The sequence below is a fragment of the Akebia trifoliata genome, chromosome 2 (assembly GCF_017979445.1).
Source record: "Akebia trifoliata isolate Shusen 1 chromosome 2, ASM1797944v1, whole genome shotgun sequence".
NCBI classification, from domain to species: Eukaryota; Viridiplantae; Streptophyta; class Magnoliopsida; order Ranunculales; family Lardizabalaceae; genus Akebia; species Akebia trifoliata.
Genome location: NC_141376.1, coordinates 16,026,240 through 16,049,725, shown reverse-complemented (window position 1 = coordinate 16,049,725; position 23,486 = coordinate 16,026,240). Strand labels below are relative to the sequence as shown.

Sequence of the window (23,486 nt, the reverse complement as noted above, 5' to 3'; positions counted from 1 at the left end):
ATGTTCTCTACCATTGGATATTTTCCAACCCCTTCTCACAGTGGTAAATACGATTATGGGGGGATAAAAAAGTGTTTTATATAACTAATAGATACTTATTTTGACAATCTCCTTTGAAAACCGTTGTCCTATTGAGTTAGAAGTCTAAGAATGGATTGATTTTTGTGAAGAATATATTTATGGTGAGGATTAAGGAGATCGACCTCATAAGAAATCAACCTATTTTAAAATTTCTAACCCCATCAAAAGTGATTTATCAATTGTAGAATTATGTATCCTCATTTTTTATCGTTAACTTATAAATTAATTTCAATGGGGTTAGAAATTTCGAAATGGGCTGATTTTTTGTGAGGATGATCTCTATGGTGAAGAAATCATCCTCACAAAAATTAGTCCATGATGAAACTTTTAACACATATAAGACAATGGTCGTCAAAGAAGGTTGTCTCGTAATCCCAACGCTTTATCTATATAATAAAACACTAGGGTGGATCACATTCCTTTATCTCAAGATTTACACCCCATAAACAATGTATCTTGATGACGGTTCTCATTTCTTCTTTGTCTTCTCTCTTCTCGCCCCTTTCCAAGACTACCCTCAACATTATTGTCTTATCTTTTCTATCTCTTTTCAAAAGCACCCCTACAACTTTCGATGTTATTTTCCTCTTTTCTCCTTTTTCAATAATACCTTTCAAAATTTATTGTTTTTCTTCTTGCAGAGGTATATATTGTTTTTCCAATGTCATAAGCACGAGCAAACTCTAGTGTATATATATATAATATAATAATGGCCCCCATTTGCTTTATCCCCAAGAAAATAGGTTGGGATTTAATCTTGTTATGAATCTTGAGGTCAACTTTTAACTTTATTATCTCTTTTTATCTATTAATTTTCAAGAATACCCTTTCAATTTTATTATCTTTCCTCTTTTACCTCCCTTTCCAACAATACCCCTCCAGCTCTATTATATTTCCTTTATTACCACCTTTTCAATAATACCACTCTAAATTTATTGTCAAAATTCTATAACTTAATCCCAAAGAGGATGCTAGTGTTGTAGGCACAAGTGAATTGTAGTATATAATAAAACACCACGGTGGAACGTATTTCCTTTATATATCATGGGAATTTAATCTTGCTACAAATCTTGAGGATGGGTTTAATTTTACTGTCTCTCTCTTTTCTTTTTTCTAAGAAAACTCTCTCAACTTTATTGTTTTTCCTCTTCTATCCTTTTTCAAAAGTACCCCTCTAACTTTATTGTATTTCTTCTACTACCCTTTTTTGATAATACCCTTTTAACTTTATTGCCTTTCCTATGATGTATGTAATACTTCCCAAATAAAAACCAACCGAATATGTTGAAGGATGTTACATATAGTGGCACTCCAACTATACACCACTCTAAATAAAAAGCTCAGTGTGCTTGCTACTTCAAATACCAACTTAATTTTAAACCCTAAATCAATTTGATTGGAGGGATTTGTTTGTAATTTTTACCCAAATTACTTTATTTATGACATTAAATATTTATTATTAAGTTTGATTATTAAGAATTCTTTCAATAATATAAATATAACTGCTATTGACACCCCAACTTTTACTTGTTACACTAGTATTTCTTAAATTGCTTATCACACCCCAATTAAAGATTAAAACACACTCTTGAAACATTAAAAAGGTTTGGCTCATATTATAATCTCAACATTTCAAAATACTATAAAACTCGCTCCAACAATTTTAGCAGTTGCTTACAATTACGATTAGGCTCATATAAAATCTTATACCAAATAAATAGAAATATAGCCACACACACACACACACACAAAAGATATAGCTTCGATTGACACTCTAACTTTTACTTATTCTCAACCATTCATTTATTTTCTTTATTTTTAATTTGATGGTAAGAAATAAATGTTGGGTGCAAATAGCAATTCTCTAAAATAATATTTCCCTTCCAAAAACATTGACTTGAAAAGATAAAATTTTCAGAATTTTATATTTTAACCTTTAGAAAAATCATTCATTTATTTTCTTTATTTTTAATTTGGTGGTAAGAAATAAATGTTGGGTGCAAATAGCAGCTCTCTAAAATAATATTTCCCTTCCTAAAACATTGACTTGAAAAGATAAAATTTTCAGAATTTTATATTTTAACCTTTAGAAAAGTTCAAAACCACTAGACCAGTTCTGAGAAACCTTATGATCCTTTGAATAACAAACTTATAATAATGTACATTATAAAAGCATTAGAGGGTATCTTGAGCATTTCAAAAAATAAAATAAAATAAATCTCACGAATGAAAATGTACATTCATTGTCAGATCCTTAAAGGGTCTGAATAATTGCAGGAATTCCTTTAGGAGGGACAGGCTGCTTCTAGATTTTAAGGAACCACCCTTTTCATTGGATTACAAGTGGCATTTGAGGGAGATATTTCAAATTTTGGTGGAAATGTAGCGGTGTGAAATAAATTAATAATGCCACGTTTCTTGTAATAAGGAGGGTTTGTTCAAAATTTTGAAGCGGCCTGACTCCCAAGTTGATACCCCTTGCGATCGTAAGGACCCTAAGAAAAGGGAGCAACTAGTTGCACATCCCCTACAAATGATCGCGCTTAATTACTTGAAAAATCCCACTTATACACTCCACCATATGATTGCACACCCTCTTCTTTTCTTCAACAAGGTAAAAAATAAAAATTAGGGAGTGAGTTAGCTTTTTCTCATTATGCAAAAATTGAAAAATTAAACAAGAAAATTCAACGGTTCAAGACTCATGAATTTTAAAAATCAAATTTCGACGGTTTAGAGTCATTATAATTTTTTATATTTCTTTGATCCGATGGTTTAGAGTCGTCGAATTCTCTCATCCTCCATTAGTTGAACAGTTTTGACCCATAAAAAAAAATCGATAATGAAAAATTTGATGCATTGACTAGTCTAATTATATGACATTCGACAATCTTCCACTGTTGAATATAGGTTTTTGCACGTTGTCTCATCTTGCTCTTGGTCTTTCAAAACAATAGAGAGAAAGGTCCGTAGCACTTCTAAAAAAAAAAATAAAATAGAGGAAGGGGCAATTGTTAGACCATTAAATATAAGTAGAAAAAATTGATATTTTTGAAGAATGAGGTGTAACTGTCAACTTTTGCTCAGACACTAGGGGACTAAAAAGATTCTTACTTAAACATTTCCAAATTTTCATCATAGTTTTTCAACTGGCGGCCTTTATTAAAAATTAGTGCTGGTAACTGATTGGATACATTTTCGCATTAAAAAAAGCAAAAGCTAAAAGCCAAGAAAAAAGTTTTGCAAAAAAATAACAAAAGAAAAACTGGGGAAACCAGTGGCTGTTGAAACTAGTGGCAGAAAACAAGGGGAAGTCCAACCTAGATGCCTCAGATGTGTAGCAACAGACAGTCTGGTTTTTTCATGCACTCATCACCACAATGCTATGTATTTGTCCTCTTCTTTCACCGCTTACGTAGCTTTTTGTTGCTAACCTTGGCTTTTGAACTCGGTTTCCTGTCTCATCTCCACCGAGATGACTCGCGCAAGTTGTTCTGTCTCATCATATGGATCCAATCCTTTCAAATCATTATAAATAAATTTATTATATTTATAATCAATAATATTTACTTGAACTGAATTAATTGATGGATTATTGGAAAATTGGAGTTTGCTTAAGAGCAACTCTAATTTTCTTTCAAAATTTTTAAATATAGAGATGAAGGCTTTTGAATAAAGTTTCAATTATCCTTCAAAATGAAGAAAACTCCTCTAAAATACTATTCATATAGAGGGAGAAAAAAGATTTGAAGTTGATCACTTTTCACCTATTTCAACAATCCCTTTTTCATCAACTACAATTCACCATTTTCAACAAATCCCTAATGTGAGTGAATAGTGTTTTAGAGGAAGGAATAATTATTTGAAGGTGAGATCGATTGGAGTTCAAAAACGGTTTAGAACCTTCAAACGAAGAATATGCCAATTTGAAGACAAAAAATGAAGTCCTTGGTTAGAATTGCTTTTAGGGCATACTCTCTCGTGTTAAGGGGGTATTGGGTAGAACAGGAAAGGCAATAAAGTTAGAAGAGTATTAATAAAAAATAGGTAGAATAGAAAAGTCAATAAAGTTGGAGAGCATTCTAGGAGTGTCAATGAGTCAATTTTGGGCCGATTCCACATTTACCTAGAACCAGAACTATATAAAATATCGGTTATGATTCTTATTGATTTCAATTCCATATATGAGATCCTTGTAACCAGAACTGACCCGATAAATACCCGCTACCCACTAGGTACTCGAGAGTACCCACTAAGATAGATTTATTTTTTATTTTTTATAATGAGAAAAAAAAAATGAGTATCTAGTAAAATAGAAAATTATTTATAAATATAATAATTTAACTTATAATTCCTAAGATCACAATAAATTCTTTAAACAAATCAAACTTTTGATAATAAAATCATAGAAAAGTACAGTATGAACCATTTATTTATAGTTCGAAAATATAAAAAATGAATAGAAGTAACTATAAAGAGAAGGTAAAAATTAAAGACTTCACTTTTTCTTTATATTTTAATTTTACTTCAAGATATCTCTTTGTAAGCATTTAATTAGATTACTAATTTTATTATAATATTATTAATTTACCAGTCACGTACTCGAAGGAGATCTGATTCTTGTCAAGTCCTTGAGATAGTTACCCAGAACCAAACCCAAAAAATGATTGTGTTCACATTGGTAGACCCTAACCTGACTAATCAATTTCGATTACATCGGATAATCAGGTCATTGGAGCCCATTTATACCCTTAGAGTTTTTTGAAAATGGAGGTAGAAGAGGAAATATAATAAAGTTGGAAGGATATTTGTTCGATGCAGATTAAAGATATAATAATGAACAAATTTAAATCTTGGAAAGCAAAAGTCGATCCACAGGGACAATGATTGATTCGATACTTCTTTCAATTCAAAATCGACTTAGACTTAAGTAATCTAATTAAAACAGTTTTTTTGGAAAGAGTATTGCTAAGAACAGTGAAAATAAAACAAGAAAAGAAATGCAATGTAAAGGTTAGAGGGGTCAAATCCACCCTTGCAAGTTATCTCTGTTAAACAATCCAAAAAAACACAAAGAAAAGGAAGAGGCTACTGTTTCATTGAATCTACGTAATGCTATTGAATACAAAAAGATGATTTAACCTAAATACAAAGAAGCTATATATAGGTTAAGTCAAAGGAAATTGAAAAGAATATTCTACCCTTAATAAACAATAATTAAAAAATAACCCTATATTTCTTAACATCTCCCCTCAAACTCATGATGCGGCAGCTACAAGCATCGAGAGTTTGCCAACTAGAAAACGAAAATGGGAAATAGAATGTGACTTGGTAAAGAAATTTGCAAGCTGCAAAGAAGAAGAAACAAAAGGCAAAGTAATGGTGCCATGCTTGAGATGATGACGAGTGAGGTGACAATCAATCTCAATGTGCTTAATTCGTTCATGAAAAACCGAGTTGTGAGCAATCTGAATAGAACTCTGGTTGTCACAATACATAGGAGTGGGATGAGAAAGAGAAACTCCCATATCTGCAAGTAACCAACGTAACCAAACAATCTCTTTGGAAGTAGATGCCATAGCACGATATTCTGCTTTGGTTGAAGATTGAGAAACAATAGATTGTTTCTTACTTTTCCATGAAATAAGAGAATCACCCAAAAAGATACAGAAACCAGTAATAGACTTGCGATCTGTGGGATCACTGCCATGATCAGCATCAAAGTATGCACGTAGCTCAAAGGAAGAGGTGGATGAAAGTAAAAGACTCTGAAAGACTGTACCCCGAAGATACCGCAAAATACGAAAAATAGCTGCCCAATGAACTGTAGTAGGAGAAGCAACAAACTGACTAACAATATGAACAACATATGCAATATCTGGACGAGTAATAGTGAGATATACCAAGCTCCCAACAATAGTGCGGTATAAAGTAAGATCTGACAAAGGTAAACCATCAGAAAAAGAATACTTTGCGTTAACCTCAATGAGAGTATCAACAGTCTTATTATCTGTAAGTCTAGCCCGCTCAAGAATATCTGCAACATATTTTGACTGAGAAAGAAGATAACCTCTGGGTGAGCAAGCTACCTCAATACCCAAGAAATATCGTAATCCTTCATTTCAAACTGTCTAGCTAACTCTGTCTTCAAAACTAAAATACCATAAATATCATCACCAGTAATAATCATGTCATCAACATATAAAGACAGAATGATACGACCTGCATCAGTGCACTTAACAAAAAGAGTAGAATCATGACTACTATAAGTAAATCCAAGGGAAGAGATCACAACATAAAATTTCTCAAACCAAGCACGAGGTGCTTGTTTGAGACTATATAATGCTTTCTTGAGCTTGCAAACAAACCCAGAATCATGTGAAACACCAAGAGGGGGCGCCATATAAACTTCTTCTTGAAGATCTCCATTCAAGAAGGCATTTTTAACATCAAGTTGAGAGATATGCCACTGACGAACTGAAACTACTGCAATAAGAGTACGAATAGTAGTCATTTTTGCAACAGGAGCAAATGTCTCCTCATAGTCCATACCATACTGTTGAGAGTACCCTTTTGCAACCAACCTAGCTTTGTATCGCGCAATAGATCCATCAAAATTAGTCTTGATCTTATACACCCAACAACAACCAACAACACTCTTACCAGGAGGTAGAGGAACCAAATCCCAAGTACCTGTCTTATGCAAAGCAGAAAGTTCCTCATCCATAGCTTGTTGCCAAAGAGGATCAATAATTGCCTCTTTATAGGAAGAGGGCTCAGAGAAACAATGAATAGAAGCTAAAAAGGAAGTAAAAGATGATGAATAACAAGAATAAGTAAAATCTGGTAACTTTGTAGACTTACGAGTGCGTATGGATTGACGTAGAGGTGGATCCACAATCTCAAATAGAGCTTGAGAGACCATAGGAGAAAAGGAAGCTTCAGGTGTACTGGAGAACAAAGTGTCAGTACCAGTAGAACGATCAGTACAAATTGGTTGTAAAGATAACGGGGTAAAAACATGAGAAGGGGTATTTGAAGTACTAGGAACCTGAGATGACAAACTATCAGAATCCTCAAAAAAATGATCTATACGAATAAGATCAGATCTAGTCAAGCTATGAGTAGTGGATGGAATAGAAAAGTAAGGTATATGATCGAGAAAAACAATATGACGAGATACATAAAGTTTCTGAGTTATTGGATCAAAACAACGATACCCATTTTTACCTTCACCATAACCAAGAAAAACACATATAGCAGATCAAGATGACAACTTGCTGCATTCTACATGAGGACGAAGGACGAAACAAGTACAACCAAAAACTCTAAAGAAAGAATAATCGGGAGCATACCCATACAACTTTTCGAAATGAGAAAAACATGAAGTATGAGAATATGAAATTGTATTAATCAAACTTACAGCAGTAAGAACAGCTTCACCCCAAAACACACTAGGAACAGAAGCAGACAACAAGAGAGAACGAGGAGTTTCAACAATGTGCTTATGTTTTCTTTCAGCAACACCGTTTTGCTCATGAGTATCTGTACATGAAGTTTGATGAATAGTTCCATCTAAGGCAAACAACTCACAAAATTTATCAGAAGTATATTCCCCACCCAAATCACACCTAATACATTTGATAATAGTAGAATGTTGAGTTTTGACAAGAGCACGAAAAGTTGTGTATATCTCAAAGAATTCAAAACGATGTTTCATTAAATAAACCCAACAATAACGAGTATGATCATCAATAAAATAAACATAATATCGTGACCCTCCTTTTGTGGCAACAGGAGAAGGTCCCCATACATCAGAATGAATCAAGTCAAATGGATAAAAAGAAACAGAAATACTTCGATTAAAAGGTAAAGCTGAAAATTTTGCCAATTTACATCCACTACAATCAGAAATATCAGAAGTTTGCAAATTTCCTACAGTCCCTGTAGAAACCAAAAATCTCAAACGAGAAGATGAAACATGACCTAGGCGAGAATGCCATAAATAAAAACTAGAAGAAGAAGGACTCAAACGAAAAGAAAACAAATTAACACTAGTAGCAGCAACAACTGGCACTTTTAACTCATCCAAAATATATAGTCCCCCCTTCCTACGGCCTGTCCCAATCAACTTCGAAGACTATAGATCCTGCACATAACAAGAAGAAGAGGAAAACGTGACTAAATTATCAGAATCACATAACTGACCAATAGAAACAAGATTTAATGTGAGTTTAGGAATATGATAAACATTAGGGAGAGACAAGTGAGGTGTAACAATAGAACTAACACCTGCTAAAGGCATAGGAGTGCCATCAGTAGTCATGACAAAAATAGAAGTCGAAGGAGACACAGAAGAAAAAGATGAAAAATTTGGAGACATATGATGTGAAGCACTAGAATCCACGACCCATACAGAATATGACATACCTGAAGAACTATGAGGCAACTGACCTACTGAAGAAGAAGAAGACATAGCTTGTGGTTGTAAGGAGAGAAACTTCTGAAATTGCTCAGTTAGAGTACTAGGATCAGTGAAGGGACCTGATGAAACTACTGCTGCAGTATTAGACTGTGGTGGTTTATAACCCTGAGATGGTCTATAAGCATTAGATTGTGACTGGTTGCCAGGCTTCCAAGCTTGAAATTGCTACTGCGATTGATTCTGTTGTCTCAACTTAGGACACTGAGTCTTCTAATGTCCTTTCTACATACAGAAACTACACTCATCGAAGACAACTCGTGTGTAAGGCTTATTCTGATTATTAGAGAGAGACTTAGAAGGTACTGCTAACACAAAAGGACTAGAAGTAGAAAGAATTCCCTTTTTAGAATAAGATTTAAGACGTATTTCTTCAGCCAATAACTCACTAACAACTGAGTCAACAGAAAGAAGTGGAGAGCGATGCAAAATTGAACCTCTAAGTCCTTCAAAATCACTGCGAAGGGTTATTAAAAACTATACCAACTGTTGCTGCTCTCTATGAGCAATATAGGCACCACATGCCTTTAATTCTACCGATTCTGTAAGAGCCAATTGATCCCAAAGATCTGTCATAGCAAAATAAAACTCTTGAATACTCATGTTCTTCTACTGAAGAGCTCGTATGTCATTCTCCAATTGATACTACTTTGCAAAATTTGACTGAGTGAATAACCTTTGCAGATGATCTCAAACCTCCTTTGCTGTCTCATACTTCGCCAACTGTGTACCTATGGAATGTTCAATAGAATTGTTAATCCAAGTAATAATTTTTGCATTATTTGCTTCCCAGGTATCTATCAAAGCAACGTAACCCCTCATCGGTATCCTTAGGTTTCACAGAAGTTCCACTAACATATCCCTACATCCTTTACCCTTAAGAAAATTTCTCATCACGTAACTCCAATACGAATAATTTTTTCCATCCAACCTCACACTCACAGACTGAAGCGAATTGTCTCTTTCAATAGTTATAATAAAAAAAAAAAAAAACAAAGATAACCAGATCATAAAAGAAAGGAAAACCAAATATCAGATTGCAGAAACTAAACGAAAACCCTCTCAAAATCGTCTTTTTTCAGATTGCATAAACTGAACGAAAACTCTCTCAAAATCGTCTCTAAAAAACTTTGTGTAAGATCAAACCTCGCTCCATGAACGCTCTGATACCATGTTAAACAATCCAAAAAAACACAAAGAAAAGGAAGAGGCTACTGTTTCATTGATTCTACGTAATGCTATTGAATACAAGAAGATGATTTAACCTAAATACAAAGAGACTATATATAGGTTAAGTCAAAGGAAATTGAAAAGACTATTCTACCCTTAATAAACAATAATTAAAAAATAACCCTATATTTCTTAACAATCTCAATATCTCGACGGTTCTATATTTATCTCGATCCATGCAACAAATCCATTGCTCGTGGATCGGAAGGTAAATCTATAAATTCGTTATGTGAATCCTTAAATAAGATGAGATTATCGAATTTTAACCCAATTTTCATAAATAAGTATAATTAAGCTTGATCTCATCTAAACATGAATCATCAGACTTAAAACACTAAATATGTTGTCTGATAATCCCAATCTTAAAAGTTTTCATAAGAGCACAATTTAGCAAAGACAATGAAATCGATCAAACATAATTAAGATAAATTCGTTCTGACTTCATTAACTTCTCTATGGAGAGTCTAGCCGATCATCATCACGAGGAACAAATTACAGTAAAATAAAATAAAGAGAACAAAATGGAGAGGAGAATGGAGATTCCTTGTTACTCTTTGATTTCAAAAGTTACTTTGAATCCCTTCAATTACACACCTTTGAAAACATGCTAACTAAATGGTGGAATGTCCAAGTCATGTGACCAATGAGTCAAGTCTTAGTATATATGATGGAACGTTCAGCCCCTTTACACATCTAATTAGGAAACCAACTAAACCAATCAGAGTTTTTAATAGAAGAGTGGTCGCACTCTTATACATAGATACACATGGGATAACTAGGGTTGCTTGATATTTAATTCTCTTGACCAAAATCATGAATTGAGAATTTGTGATATTCACCATGCGAAGGACACCCAGCATTAATTATGAGAGGTACACAGTGAAAATCATTATATATACCAAGTTAGAAGGGAACTGATACTTGAAGGAAGGACCCGATACTTGTAACGATAGACACATTGCATCTTGAAGATTTGTTCTTCACAGATAGAGCATCAACTAAATTGATTAGTCATATCGATAGATGGTTAACAAATCTAAAATCGTAGTTAGGCTATAAATCTGCCTTTAGTGTGAAATAATTTGATGTACAAAAAGATCTAAGAGACTTTCAAAACAACTGAACAATTAAGAGTTTTGAGATATTATGAAATTCCTGGATATATTAGGAACCCTATAACTATACCCTAACTACATGCAATAATGATCTAGTGTATCATTGATCACCATAATAAGATACAACATAATTTAATACTCTAACATCCCCCCGCAGTCGCATGGCCCTTTGAATAAGGAGTGTAAGATTATACATAATATCAATGCCCTTGATCGTACTTGTCGGAGATCACTACCGATTATTGGTCGAAGTTGTTCATTGTGTTTCAACGAATCCTGATATCAATTGCCTGTTGATGGTTTGCTTCAGTGAGAAAAGGATGACATGCCTGTACGAATAGAAGAAAAGGAGGAGTGTGTCTAAATTTGTCCATTATTGATTTAGGCTATCGAAATCAGACTGATTTTAATCCAAGAATGCTTTAATGATCTAATGGTTTACAATAGACCAATGAAAGGACTCAATGTCGGCACATGATGGGCTCAATCATTGGCGATGGTCTCTTTGGGCCTATGCAAGAGAATGGACCTCAATGGGTCATGCAGAGCTTGATCATAAGAGATTCAAAGGCTCAATTAAAGAGATTAATCATGTTGGTATCAACTAATTAGGTTTGTAACAGAGATTTGGTTCAACTTGAGCCGATGTGCTTGGGTTTACTTGTGCATTGTGGGCATTGAAATATGGACTAGGATTCCTTTTGATTTGAATAGATTGGACATGAGTAACTGGATCCAACAAGATTCATACATTCAGTAGGCCTTCGATATTCTTGAGCAACTTGCAAAGGTGTTATCTTCAACCTAATGACTGAACAGATACGAGGATTTGAGGAAAACTCATATGTCTCATGGCTGTGATGTTTGATTACAACAATTCAAACATTATTTTTTGGCGATTGTAGTGGCACAGGAAAGCATTCATCCTTTAAGAATGATAACAATGGCATGACAACAACAAAAAAGGCGATGACTGCTGCGGCAACAATGGATATAACAATGGCACGAATGATTGGAAGATCTAAATTTAATGAGGGTGCATGATGGCAAATCAGAACCGACTGGAAAAATAAACTGAATTTTTTTTTTAATGGCTAGAAAATCCTGCAGAATGGGCCATGAATGTGAACTTTCTGAAAAAAAGTCATAAATAAACCAAAGAAGTTATAAAGAAATAAGTTGAGTGTTGCACGCTAATCCAATGGTGATGGAAGGAAGAGTGTTGAAAGATCCGATGGTGGTAAAAGAGAGTTGATTGTTGCCAAAAAGTTCGTGCTCCTAAGTCGAAAGTTCGTGACCAACAAAGATTTATGGGAGTTTAGAAACCAGGAGCATAGCCAGCCTGATTGCAAGATTGGAGCCATGTTAGCTCTAATACCATAAAAGACTTTCAAAACAACTGAGCAACTATAAGAGTTTGAGATAATGTGAAATTCTCTGATCATTTGAAATCATCTTGAATAGATAAAAATTACATGCAACAATTACATAACCGTATAACTACACCCTAACTACATAAGATAATGATCAATTGTATCATTTTAAACCATAATAAGATACACCATAATTTAAATACTCTAACAAAGATCTTGACTTGATTCTATGATATCTGATTCATTTTTCAAATGAAGTGAGCTACAAATTTTGCATAATCACAATGTTATTACTCTACTAAGGCCACTAGATTTTCTATATTGACTTCTGCTAGCTTAAACTTTCCTCCCTATCTAGTCAGATTCATGGAGTTACTGAGAAATGGTCCAGTTTCAACCAAGCTAGGACAATACCTACTACAATAGATTCCTCTCCAAGAGGCAAGGACCGTACCTTACCTCACTAGCCCTTTTCTTAATAAACCATTTTGAACCTAATTTTACAAAATCTTACATGATAAGATGTTCTTTTTCTCTACTTCCATCACATTTAATTATTTATCCATATACTCTGGCATACTAAACCCTTGGGGGGTAAACAAGCAGGCAGTCTTTAAATTGTTCATTAAATCATCTATCTGTCTTTTTTATGTTTTGTAGCTAGAGATCTACTAATAACATACTTGTTCAAACAGGTGGTTTTCTATATAGCTACGCATCTCATACTGCCCCCATAAACTGAAAATCCATAATCCCAATTGTTATGAGAGTACATTTTACTTGACCTATGCATGTTTCAATAACTTCAGTTAATGCTCTACTTGGATGACTCAACTGGTCAGTATTGGATCTATTTGGCGGTTGAACATTCCAAAAATCTTTCAACACAATCTGAAACATTCAATGTAATGTTTCATTCCGATTTCAAAGCAAATTGGTGGATGATTGGCTAAGTTCAGGACTAAATATTAGAGGACATGTCAGAAACTTCAAATTGAATACATTGTGATCTGAAATTTCAAATTAAAGATTTGGATTGAAGTTATTTATGTATAAGTCATTTGCCAACCATTATCATAATCTATTATGGACGATTTTCAGAACATTTGACAGCAATATAGATAATCAGTTTATTTGATTTTCAAAAATGATCTCAGATATACTCATGTTCATTCATACATGGACAAATGGGACAACTAAATGAATCATTTTTTTTTTTTTTCCATTTTTGCTGACTACTTCAATCACAATTTTCTGATATCTGTATCAGAAAATGATAAAATAAATTGCTACATCTTAAGGCTTAATTTAGTCCTTTCTCCACATATAAAAGAATTTCAAAATAGAATCAAACAAAATTGAGAAAAAAGTCATGTTATATGCTGCTTCATCTTGAAAGAAAGAACGTCACTCCTCCTTGGAAGCAGCAATAGTAGAAAATAAAGAACCTGTCCTGAACAAAGTTAATATATTGCAAAATCATCCAATCTCCAAAGAGTAGAAGGAAAATAAATAAGGAAATACAAGGATACTTATGGCAGCAACCCAATTCCAACAAAAATAAGAAAAAGGGTAATTTAGACATACCCCACAAGTTTTGGTGAATATTAGAGATATTCCTGTATGTCTTCAAACATGTGACATACCCCTTGATAGGGGTGGCAATGAGTCAGGTCGGGTCATGTTCATGTCGTGTTGAGGTAAGAGTATTATGAAAATTTACCAAACCCAAAACCAACCCATTTAATTATCGTGTAAAAACTTAAACCCAAACCCAACCCATTTATAAATAGATACACCTAAACCCTAAATCCGACCCATATATAATCCTATTTAATAAAATTCTAGTCTTTATTGGGAAAAATAAGTTCCATTTCCACCACCAAAAATAAAATATCATTACTAAAAATATAATAGCACAACCGTAAACTAAGTTCAATGGTGAAAAATAATTTTCTTTTGAATTTTTTTTTTCAAAGTTCATAAAATTTTGTCCTTTACAACCATGTGGCATCAAATCATGTTTTTAGATGCCACAAGGTGATGTGGTCAGAAAACTTCCCATACTAACTTAGTAAGGAAAGTGTTTTTCATTATTATTATTATTATTATTATTACCATTATAAGTGGCTAAGCAAAGTGTATTTCATTATCACATGAGACATAATAGCTTTACTTGGTAAGATCTTAAATCTTAATGAAGGACATTTTGCCATTATTAGGAATCAAACACTATGTATCTCTAGATTTTAATGGAAAAATGGAGTAAAAAAATATAAATATAAATAAATAATTTGTTAAGAAAAATGATTTTTCTTTCCCAAACTAAAGCTTAAGCATTTATTAATTTAAAAATATCTTAAAACACGATAAAAAATGTATTATGAAAAAGTTCTAGGAAATTCCAGAAAAAAAAGAGTAATTTAAAAACTTCTTCAATAATTGTTGATATATTTAAAATTACATGATAATGACAGAATAACTAAACGGGTTAGGCAGGTTGACGCCTAGAACCCAAACCCGACCCATTTAATAATCGTGTTAAAGACGGTTTGAAATTAATATAACCCAAGCCCAATAACTTCGTGTCATTTTCGAGTTGTGTTCGTGGGTCGTGTTGAGATTGCCACCCCTACCCCTTGACATCTTCTGTGAAAGACTAACAGAAAATAATTCCCTTGGATGAAGACAAACAGTTTTTGGGGTATGTCTCACTTACCCTTGGAAAGACAAAGTAGAGAAAGTGAACAGTAAGCAACTATGTTAACTATGCACTTCAAACTAGAATGACACATGGAGAACAGAATAAAAAAAATGAGAAAGGAAACATAACTTACATCAGGCATTGGTTTGTTGAAGAAAAAGTCCATTTTCATCAAGCAGATATGACAAGAAAATCTCGTTCCACATGTCAGGTACTCCTGGAAGGCACCAGTGACTGCAATCTGGCACAGATGGAGTGTCACTCCAAGTTCCCACATGTGCATCGCTCCGAAAAGCGCTCATGGCAGTTACACGAAGAAGGGTCACAGGAACTGTCATGTTCTTCGCCACCTCTGATACGATATTTGAAAACGGGCTTCGGTCTTTCCCCTTGGTTTGTAACATGGGATATCGAGTCACATTGCAAAACCTATGCGTCCGATCACTGATGCAAAGACGAGCACCCCTTACTAATGGCATCTAGAATGAATAGAACATGTATAAACATGGTAATTTAGATTTACCACCCTGGATTTTGCTGAATATTTTTATACCCGAGCTTTCAAACTGATAACACACCCACTTCACCACAATAAAACAGACTACCTCTTGCCAAAAACCCTTGATTTTCTCCCCAAAATACATTGTCTTCAACCTCAAATAGTAAAAATGTTCACCTTTATCTTCAACCTCAAGATTCTATCTGTTTCAACATTCAAACCTCAAGAACAAGAAAGGATTTTTGGGCTAGTTGAAGACATGCCATATCACGTATGGTTTATGAAGACAAACAGATGTACACATGCATTGTGTTGAAGAGAGCTTTCTCGTACATGATACTGTTCATATGCCTTTATCAGTTAGATCTAGGAATGGATTTTTGGGAAGAAAAATCAAGGTTTTTTGGCAAAAGGTTGTGAGCTTTAAGACAATGGATAGAAGAAAAAGTTGAATATGTTAAAAAATATTCCTGTACAGATTGAATAGTTTGAAGACAATGGGCTTTTGGGGAGATAAGCATTTTAGGCTATAGAGTATGAAGACGAATGGATTTAGGTCATTATGTTAGTCTCTCGACAACCAGTCAAGGAGGGTATGTCATCAGTTTGAAAACAGAGGATATCACAAATATCCACAAAAACCCATAGGGGCATATTTAAATTACACCCCCCAAAAAATATACATATATGCACAGGGGCCTGCATACCTTAAGGTGGATTCCAACGAAAAAGTGAATCGTAGAGATAAAAACAAAACTAAAGAGAGGATCTTAAAAATACACAAATAGATCTATGGGGGTGTCTAGTTGCAGTAATAACACTGTTCAGATAGAGTTGTGAGCTTTTAGTGTAACGAACAATAAACTTCCCCCAAAATGGTGGACACTACCACTTTGGAGGAAGCGCAATCCCCAGAACTACAATTCACCTCAAGCCAAACAAAAAAATTCCTTTCCATGACCTAACTCTACCTGGTTAGCATTATCACTGCACCAAACGATCACTTGTGAAGTAAAGCAGTGAAGAGAGTAGAAGACTTCTGATACATAGACTATTCAGAGCAAGGCCTCAAGATACTAGTAAAGTTTAACCATCAATAAAGAGAATAACCATGGAAGGAGTACCTCCAATGAGAAGGCTCAAAAGTCCGAAAGAAAACCCGTGTCCTATTTGTGTTGACCGTTGTCTCAACCCATGATGCCCAAGTGTTTATTGCTGTTCTGAAGGCAGCGGTGATCGACATTCCAAGTTTAAGTGATCCATCAATCTGGAAATAGCGGCCCCTGTCTGGAAACACATTTTAGCAGCAGTTTCTACATCTTTAAAGAAAATGTGCATAACAAGCTTCTTATGAGGATAGGGTAAACTAAAACACAGTTTTACAAAGATTTGTTTTTAATGAAGCATAGGACTCATAATCAAAACAAAAGAGAACATAAGAGATAAAGGAAACCTACCTAAAGCACACAAAAAAGAAAAGAATGTAAAAGAATAGCCAAAAAATAAAAAGTTACTTATCATCCTTACAAAAGAGCTCATATCTGAAAATAAAATCCTCAAAGAAGAGGCCCCTGAAATCATTAAAAAGTTTCCAACAAAAGAAAATGAGGCCTAAAATGCAAATGACAGCCTCGTGGACCAAATGCTCACTTCCATAAAAAATACAATTGTTTCTCTTCTTCCAAATATCACGACAAACAGCAAAGGGGGGTCTAACTCCATATCTTTTTTCTCTCAAAATAAAAGTTGTGGACTGCAAACTTTGAGAAGGGGATAACACCAATCAAGGAAGGACCTAGTTAATAACAGAGTAATGAAATAGGGCCAAATAGCCCTGGAAAATTTACAACAAAAGAGAATGTGATTAACAAATTTGCAACACTAGCTTTGCATAAAAAAAATCTAGAATAGTTATACCATGAAAAATGATGCGAGCCATGGTCAAAATTTTATCGAAGGAAGCTGTCATTAAAAAGGCCACTTTGAATGGAATTCTAAAACCCCAAATAGCTAAGGCAAGGAAATCTGCCGGGATCAAAATGACTAAAGGTTGGTAAAATGATTTGATCAAGAAAACTCCATCACAACTTCACATCCAAATCCAAAGGCCCTCGAGAAATAATGATGACCAACCAAGGCAAACAAGAGGATCAACCCCCTAATCATTGAAATTTCTCCCCAAAATCCCAAGAGAACTCATCATCTCATTGAACCATAATATTCTCAAGGAGGCTGAGGAAGCCTCGCGAAGAGCACCAAAGAAAAGAAAAGAAAAAAGGCAAGCCCTTTCCTCGGCCTCCTTGTATTTTGCTTGCCTTTTTTCCAATATATTATACTTTTAAAAAATAAAAAATAAAAAGAATAGGTTTTTCAAACTTTATTATACTTTATTGTATTTTTCACTTTTTTCTAAGGGTAATATTGTTATGACTAATGTTCTTTATTATGAATAAGAGAACACAAGAAATCATGTAACACAACAAACAATACTTAGTGCAGTTAAGATTAGTTTCTTAGTTTTGTAAAATCGAAGGAAGCTAGGAGATAAAAGAAAGCTTGACTGATGATAGGCAGAGGATATTAAAGCAAGCAAGAACAAAAGACGAATGCTCTGAGTTTCATTAAGGGACGAACAGAGGCGAGCGTCAAGAGCTTTCATTTGAGAATGCGAGTCTTTTATTTTCTTTGCGTGTTTAAGCTTTCTATGTGCATATTATATCAAGCTTGTAGTTAGTGTGATTCTATCAAGCTTGTAGCTTTCCATTTGCAATATTGTAGTCTTTATTTTTGTGTGTTTCTACTTCCACTATTAATAAAGAATATTATGTGTGTTTATTTGTAATCTCAATTCCACTTTCTTGTTCATATTTTCTATTTTGAGTCTTCCATTTCTACTATTCATCTTCTTCATCATGAGTGCATTGTCCAATATATTATCACATGTCCATACCAATATACCTACCCTAGTTTACCTAACCCAGATTTACCTACCGTCATTTGCAAACTCTACATGATTGCAACTACCCTAATTGATTCGCTCAACATTTGTTGAGACTTAGACTAGATCATTGACCTTAGATTAGATTAGGTTTCAAGGAGTTCTGCATTCATTTGGGGACTCCATACGTGCTTAGCAACCCTTTAAGTACTGTGAGCATCAGTGGAAAGGCATATTACCCATTTGAGAGGGAGTTTCAGTATTTAGCTGACAATTTGATTTGAAAGTAGTAATGCCTCTAATGTAGGAACTCTAAAGTACCTCTATCTTGCGAGTTCTGAAATGAGTAAGTGTGAATCCATGGCAACACCTATCTAAGTGATCTGTTTTATTTACTGATGTAACAACAGTCTGTCTAGCAAGGTTACTAGTATCCTCCATACCCATCATACCCTCAAGTTCACTATCTAAGTCTCACGAATAACTTTATACCCTACCTTCGTCCACTAGCACGCGTCTTGTCCAAACAATATAGGGTCAACTGAATGAATCTAGTTCCACCATTCATTTATGTATAAATTCATATATTCTTTAATTCATGTCTGTTCATATCCGCTCCTACTACCTCTATTGCATCTTGGTTTTTCTTTAATCCCCTTGCTCTTTTAGAACCTTCAATTGGTCTTTAGCATTTGAATGACTTATCTTACATGTTCCCGTCTATTTATCCTTTCACTTTCCCTCATGTTGCTCTTAATGTTTCCAATTCATCTTCTCCATTAAATGTATGTAATTTAAGGGTCATTTCTCATTTGCATTTGTCACTTTGTGTCTCACATTCCTTTCCTTTTCTGGAAACTGTGTCAAACATTTCCAACTCTAACTATCATACTTGTGTAGTTATTTCACATCAACACTTAGAACCTCACATCTTTCATTGGAACCAAACCATGACATACATGAAGACAAATGATATGTGGCACCACTATCAAATGTTAAATCTTTCTGACATGCATGATACAACCGACCACAAATACTTCATCTTTTATGAAACCTGAAAACAACTCTTCCACTTTACTAGTGTCATTCGTGGTCCCAACAATTTTACTACCTTAGTACAAACTAATCCTTTCGTCAAATCCATTGATTCCCTTCACCAACATTTCTTTTGTAAAGTGCCCTACTCACCACACTTCATAGTTCACTAATGAATGTTTTTCATCCAGCCCTCTTGATTTGCACCTAGAGGAACCAGACAATGATTTTTCCCTGACCTTTAACCATCGCCTACCAATAAAGCCTCAATCTGCATGTCATATGTGGTTCACCACACAATGCAGCTACATGCCTACATGCACAGGCAATCCACAAGTGATTCTTATCATCAAAGTCATATCCTAAAAATTTGGGTCAGGTAGTTCCCATGATCGATTAAATCTGACAAGAACATAGGTTAAAAGAGATTAAGCTCTTCATCCATAAAACTGGTGAAACCCACAAAATCGTCCCTCCACGTAATACCAACCAAACCCCACTATTGTTACTTTATTAGGCAAGCACATTATCTACACCATTGTCAATCGCCCAGAATTACATTATGACTGCAGCCCACACACCTTCAACCTCTAGACCTTGAGAGAAAATGAGGAAGAATAAGATAGCTTACATAGAAGAACCCTCTTACATGAATCCGAAAAAGTGTTCTACTACACCTACCCAGGACCACATCCACCTCTTTTACCCATATTTAGTATACAACATAAAGCAAACTTTCTTTTCTCCAAAGTACCCCCGTACAAAGAGGATGAGACCAAAAAGGTTAAAACATAAATAAATGATGTTGTATCACAAACCCAACACAACATCGCCATGGAATGTAACACCTCTGCATCTTTTTCCATTTTAGTGAATCTTCAACCAAATCTTTCATAGGCAAACATCTCAGGCCTAAAGACTTATTACATGATGTCCTTATGCTTTTTTATTTTGAGTATGGCTAGAAAGCTTGAGGAAGAAGCTTATCTCTGCTTGCACATTCAACTAAAGCCAGTATGGTGTAGTCTGAAAATGTCCCAATTATGTTTGTAAATGACATCATAATCTGCACCAAAGCAAATCCTTCTAAATAAAGAAAACCAAAGAAGGTTTTTACATCAATATTTGTTGCTTCTGACAAGTTCTCCAAAAAACTTCATAATAGATACAAAAGTGCTCTAGCTAAGAATTTGGGAGTGCCAATGCTGATTATAGATGAGAAAAAAGATAGATGAAAGAAATATCCCTGAGAAACTGCATATTATTAGAGAAGACCAAGTATTATCAATATTTCACAATAAAACCAAATACACCCTAAGAATAAAACCAAATACACAAATGGGTAGCTAAGCTAAATAAAAAATATAAACGAAAGCTGCAGATGCATCCAACAGTCCAACACTTCTAAGTTTTCCATGATGCACCAAGATCTATTATGCTAACAATGCAGAATCATATCTTACAAAAAGATACCAAAACTAAAAAGGAAATAGAAATCGTGATACATTAACAACACAATCAGATTGCTTGCTCACTTTGCTTTCTATTTTATATCATAACTAATGTTCAGCTGTTGTGGCTATAAGAAACAAAAGAATGGTGATTTTATAGCACCAAACCTAACATCACCTGAATGTAAATATGCCATAAAAAGTGAACAAAATGACAACGTAGAAAATGGAAGCAACAGAACAACATAAGAAGACTTACGTGTCAAAAAGCTTCCCTGGTGTCCACCATTGTCCTGTATTAAAAATCAGAACATCTGAATTAATCCACTCCTTACTAATATCATCCAATTTGTCCAACCTAAGTGCCGACCTAACCCTCTTCGGACCATGTCTTGGCACCCAACCACACTGCACCAAGAAAACTGAACGGAAAAACTCAATAGTGAAATTAAATGAACTGAACCGTACACCCAAAAACCTAATCTGCTTCGTGATCTTATTCCCATTAACTTCATAAACGCTTTTCTTATCCTCTACCCCCGTCATAAGCAAACATATCAAAGACTCCCACTGTGTTCTACTCATTGAATCGCCAACAAGAACAACCCGTTTCCCACGAAACCATTCCAAAATCTCATGCACATTAAACCTCGGGATATCACAATTTTTCGGCTTCCATCTCCATTTTGGATAATCTCTATCCTTCCGTCTATTAGCCAAACAATTGAAACCCCGTTCGGCAAACAGACATTCTGAGGCATTATATAATGGGTAACTGTTATCTGGAACCCAACTACCATTGAAAACATCACAAGTGGTTATCGACCCGACAGGTTTTGACATCCCGTAACTATGAATGGCTTGGCTGAGACTTGGGAAGACATATAGATAACCACAACCCATCGCTAAAAGGAAAGTAATCGACAAACAACTGATGATAAGGATATGGAACGATAGAGAGACCCAACTCTTACGGTGTCCCCCAACTCTTGGGCTGTTGAAACTTGCACCTCTCCGACTTAAATGGCCGGATGTGCTTCTATTAAAACCACTCATCATCTCAATCATCATCACCAGAAAAAAACAGCATTTTCCCACAAATTCGATAATTAATAGATCTAAAATCATCCAATTTGCTTCATATATAACCTCTTAAATCCATAAAAAAAAAATTAACCAGAGGTAACCCACTTGGCCATTAACAGATCAACAAAGTTGAAATCAAGATCAATTCCTCACAGGGTTTCAGGAACGTTAAATGCATCCACATTATCAGTAAACAGATTCAAATCATAGAAATCCAATACTCCAAAAAAATAATCCTGATTCAATCAGAAAAATTTAAATCCAACGCATACAGATTCAAATGGCGCTCCCAGTTCTCCTCGAACTGATCGATCCAAAAGAAAATTAAAGATTTCAAGAACCTAAGATAAGTTCCAGTACAATTAACGCAATCAAAATCGAACAAAACAAAATAGAATTTCTCGAATCGAGCGAAACAGATCAAATAACCTAACCGATTTTCTTAATGGATTTATGAAACATCCCAGATCCAGAGATCCAATAGATTCTCAGAAAAACCCTGGATTGAGAGGTGAAATTTGAAGGTTTTGCTGGCTTTAGAAATGGAGGAGATTGTAGAGCTTAGCTGTAACGCAGAAAGAGGAAACAGGTGTGAGAGAGGCAGAGAGTATGAAGTATAATAAATAGTTAAGAGTAGAAGGGTATATTAGTTATTTCACGTTAACGGCAATGGCTTCAAATTTAAGTTAGCAAATAATTGTGGTCGTTGGTCTGAATCTGTGTTGTTAGTTAGATTGATCTATTCAACCAACTGTTTAGTAATAAAAGTTTGTCGGTCATTTTTAAAGGACAATACTAGTAGCCTCAGATCCATTAAATAAATGGATTTTTATAAAGATACTCACCACCATAGATCTCTATCCCTAAATAAATGATAATTATTTATAAAGATTGGAATGACATGTTGTTTTTTTCACTCCACGTTTATCCCACTTCAATTCAAACCTCAAATGGGGCAAGTAATCTTTATAGAAGTGGAGATCCCATCTCTTCGAATTTTGATGAAAACTGAGCTCAAGAAAGTAGAATGGTGTAGAATTAGGTATGAACTACTCAATATGATTAAGGAGAAGCACCTTGCAGTTATCTGTCATGGACAACTTTACCAACGTCGAATGGTTAGAGAATACAATAAGAAAGTCAGGCCACGGTCATTCCAACTAGGAGACTTAGTGCTGAAGAAAATTCTCTCAATCGAAGAAGATCCTAGAGGAAAATTCATAACAAATTATGAAACATTCATTGTTAAAAAGGTTTTATCTAGAATAGTAGTGATCATGATAGAAAATAGATGGTGAGACATTCTCTCAACCAATCAACGCAAAGACAATTAAGAGGTATTATTCTTAAGTAACAAACTTCGAAAGGATGAGAGGTCATCTTTCCACTACCCTAATATTATTTTACCACTAGTTTACCTACTTTGAGTCTTAAATTTTCTTTATTACTTAAGAATGGGCCATGTTACATTCATCACTTAAGAATGAGTTTA

General features: G+C 34.5%; 1 protein-coding gene across 3 annotated transcripts; it reads right to left on the bottom strand.

The window, feature by feature from the left end:
- Positions 1–13,399: 13,399 nt before the first annotated feature.
- TBL7 (TRICHOME BIREFRINGENCE-LIKE 7) lies at positions 13,400–22,594 on the bottom strand. Of its 3 annotated transcripts, none has more exons than XM_086431851.1 (4): positions 21,168–22,594; positions 16,609–16,767; positions 15,119–15,429; positions 13,400–13,734 (listed from the first exon to the last, which is right to left on the bottom strand). In XM_086431851.1, the coding sequence occupies exons 1-3, from the start codon at positions 22,034–22,036 to the stop codon at positions 15,120–15,122; spliced, it is 1,338 nt and encodes a 445-aa protein (XP_086287977.1). In that variant the 5' UTR covers positions 22,037–22,594; the 3' UTR covers positions 13,400–13,734; position 15,119. The 3 variants fall into 3 exon arrangements, with proteins under 3 accessions (XP_086287977.1, XP_086287976.1, XP_086287975.1); XM_086431850.1 differs by having other exon boundaries at positions 13,400–13,729; XM_086431849.1 differs by having other exon boundaries at positions 13,400–15,429.
- Between the last annotated feature and the right edge of the window lie 892 nt (positions 22,595–23,486).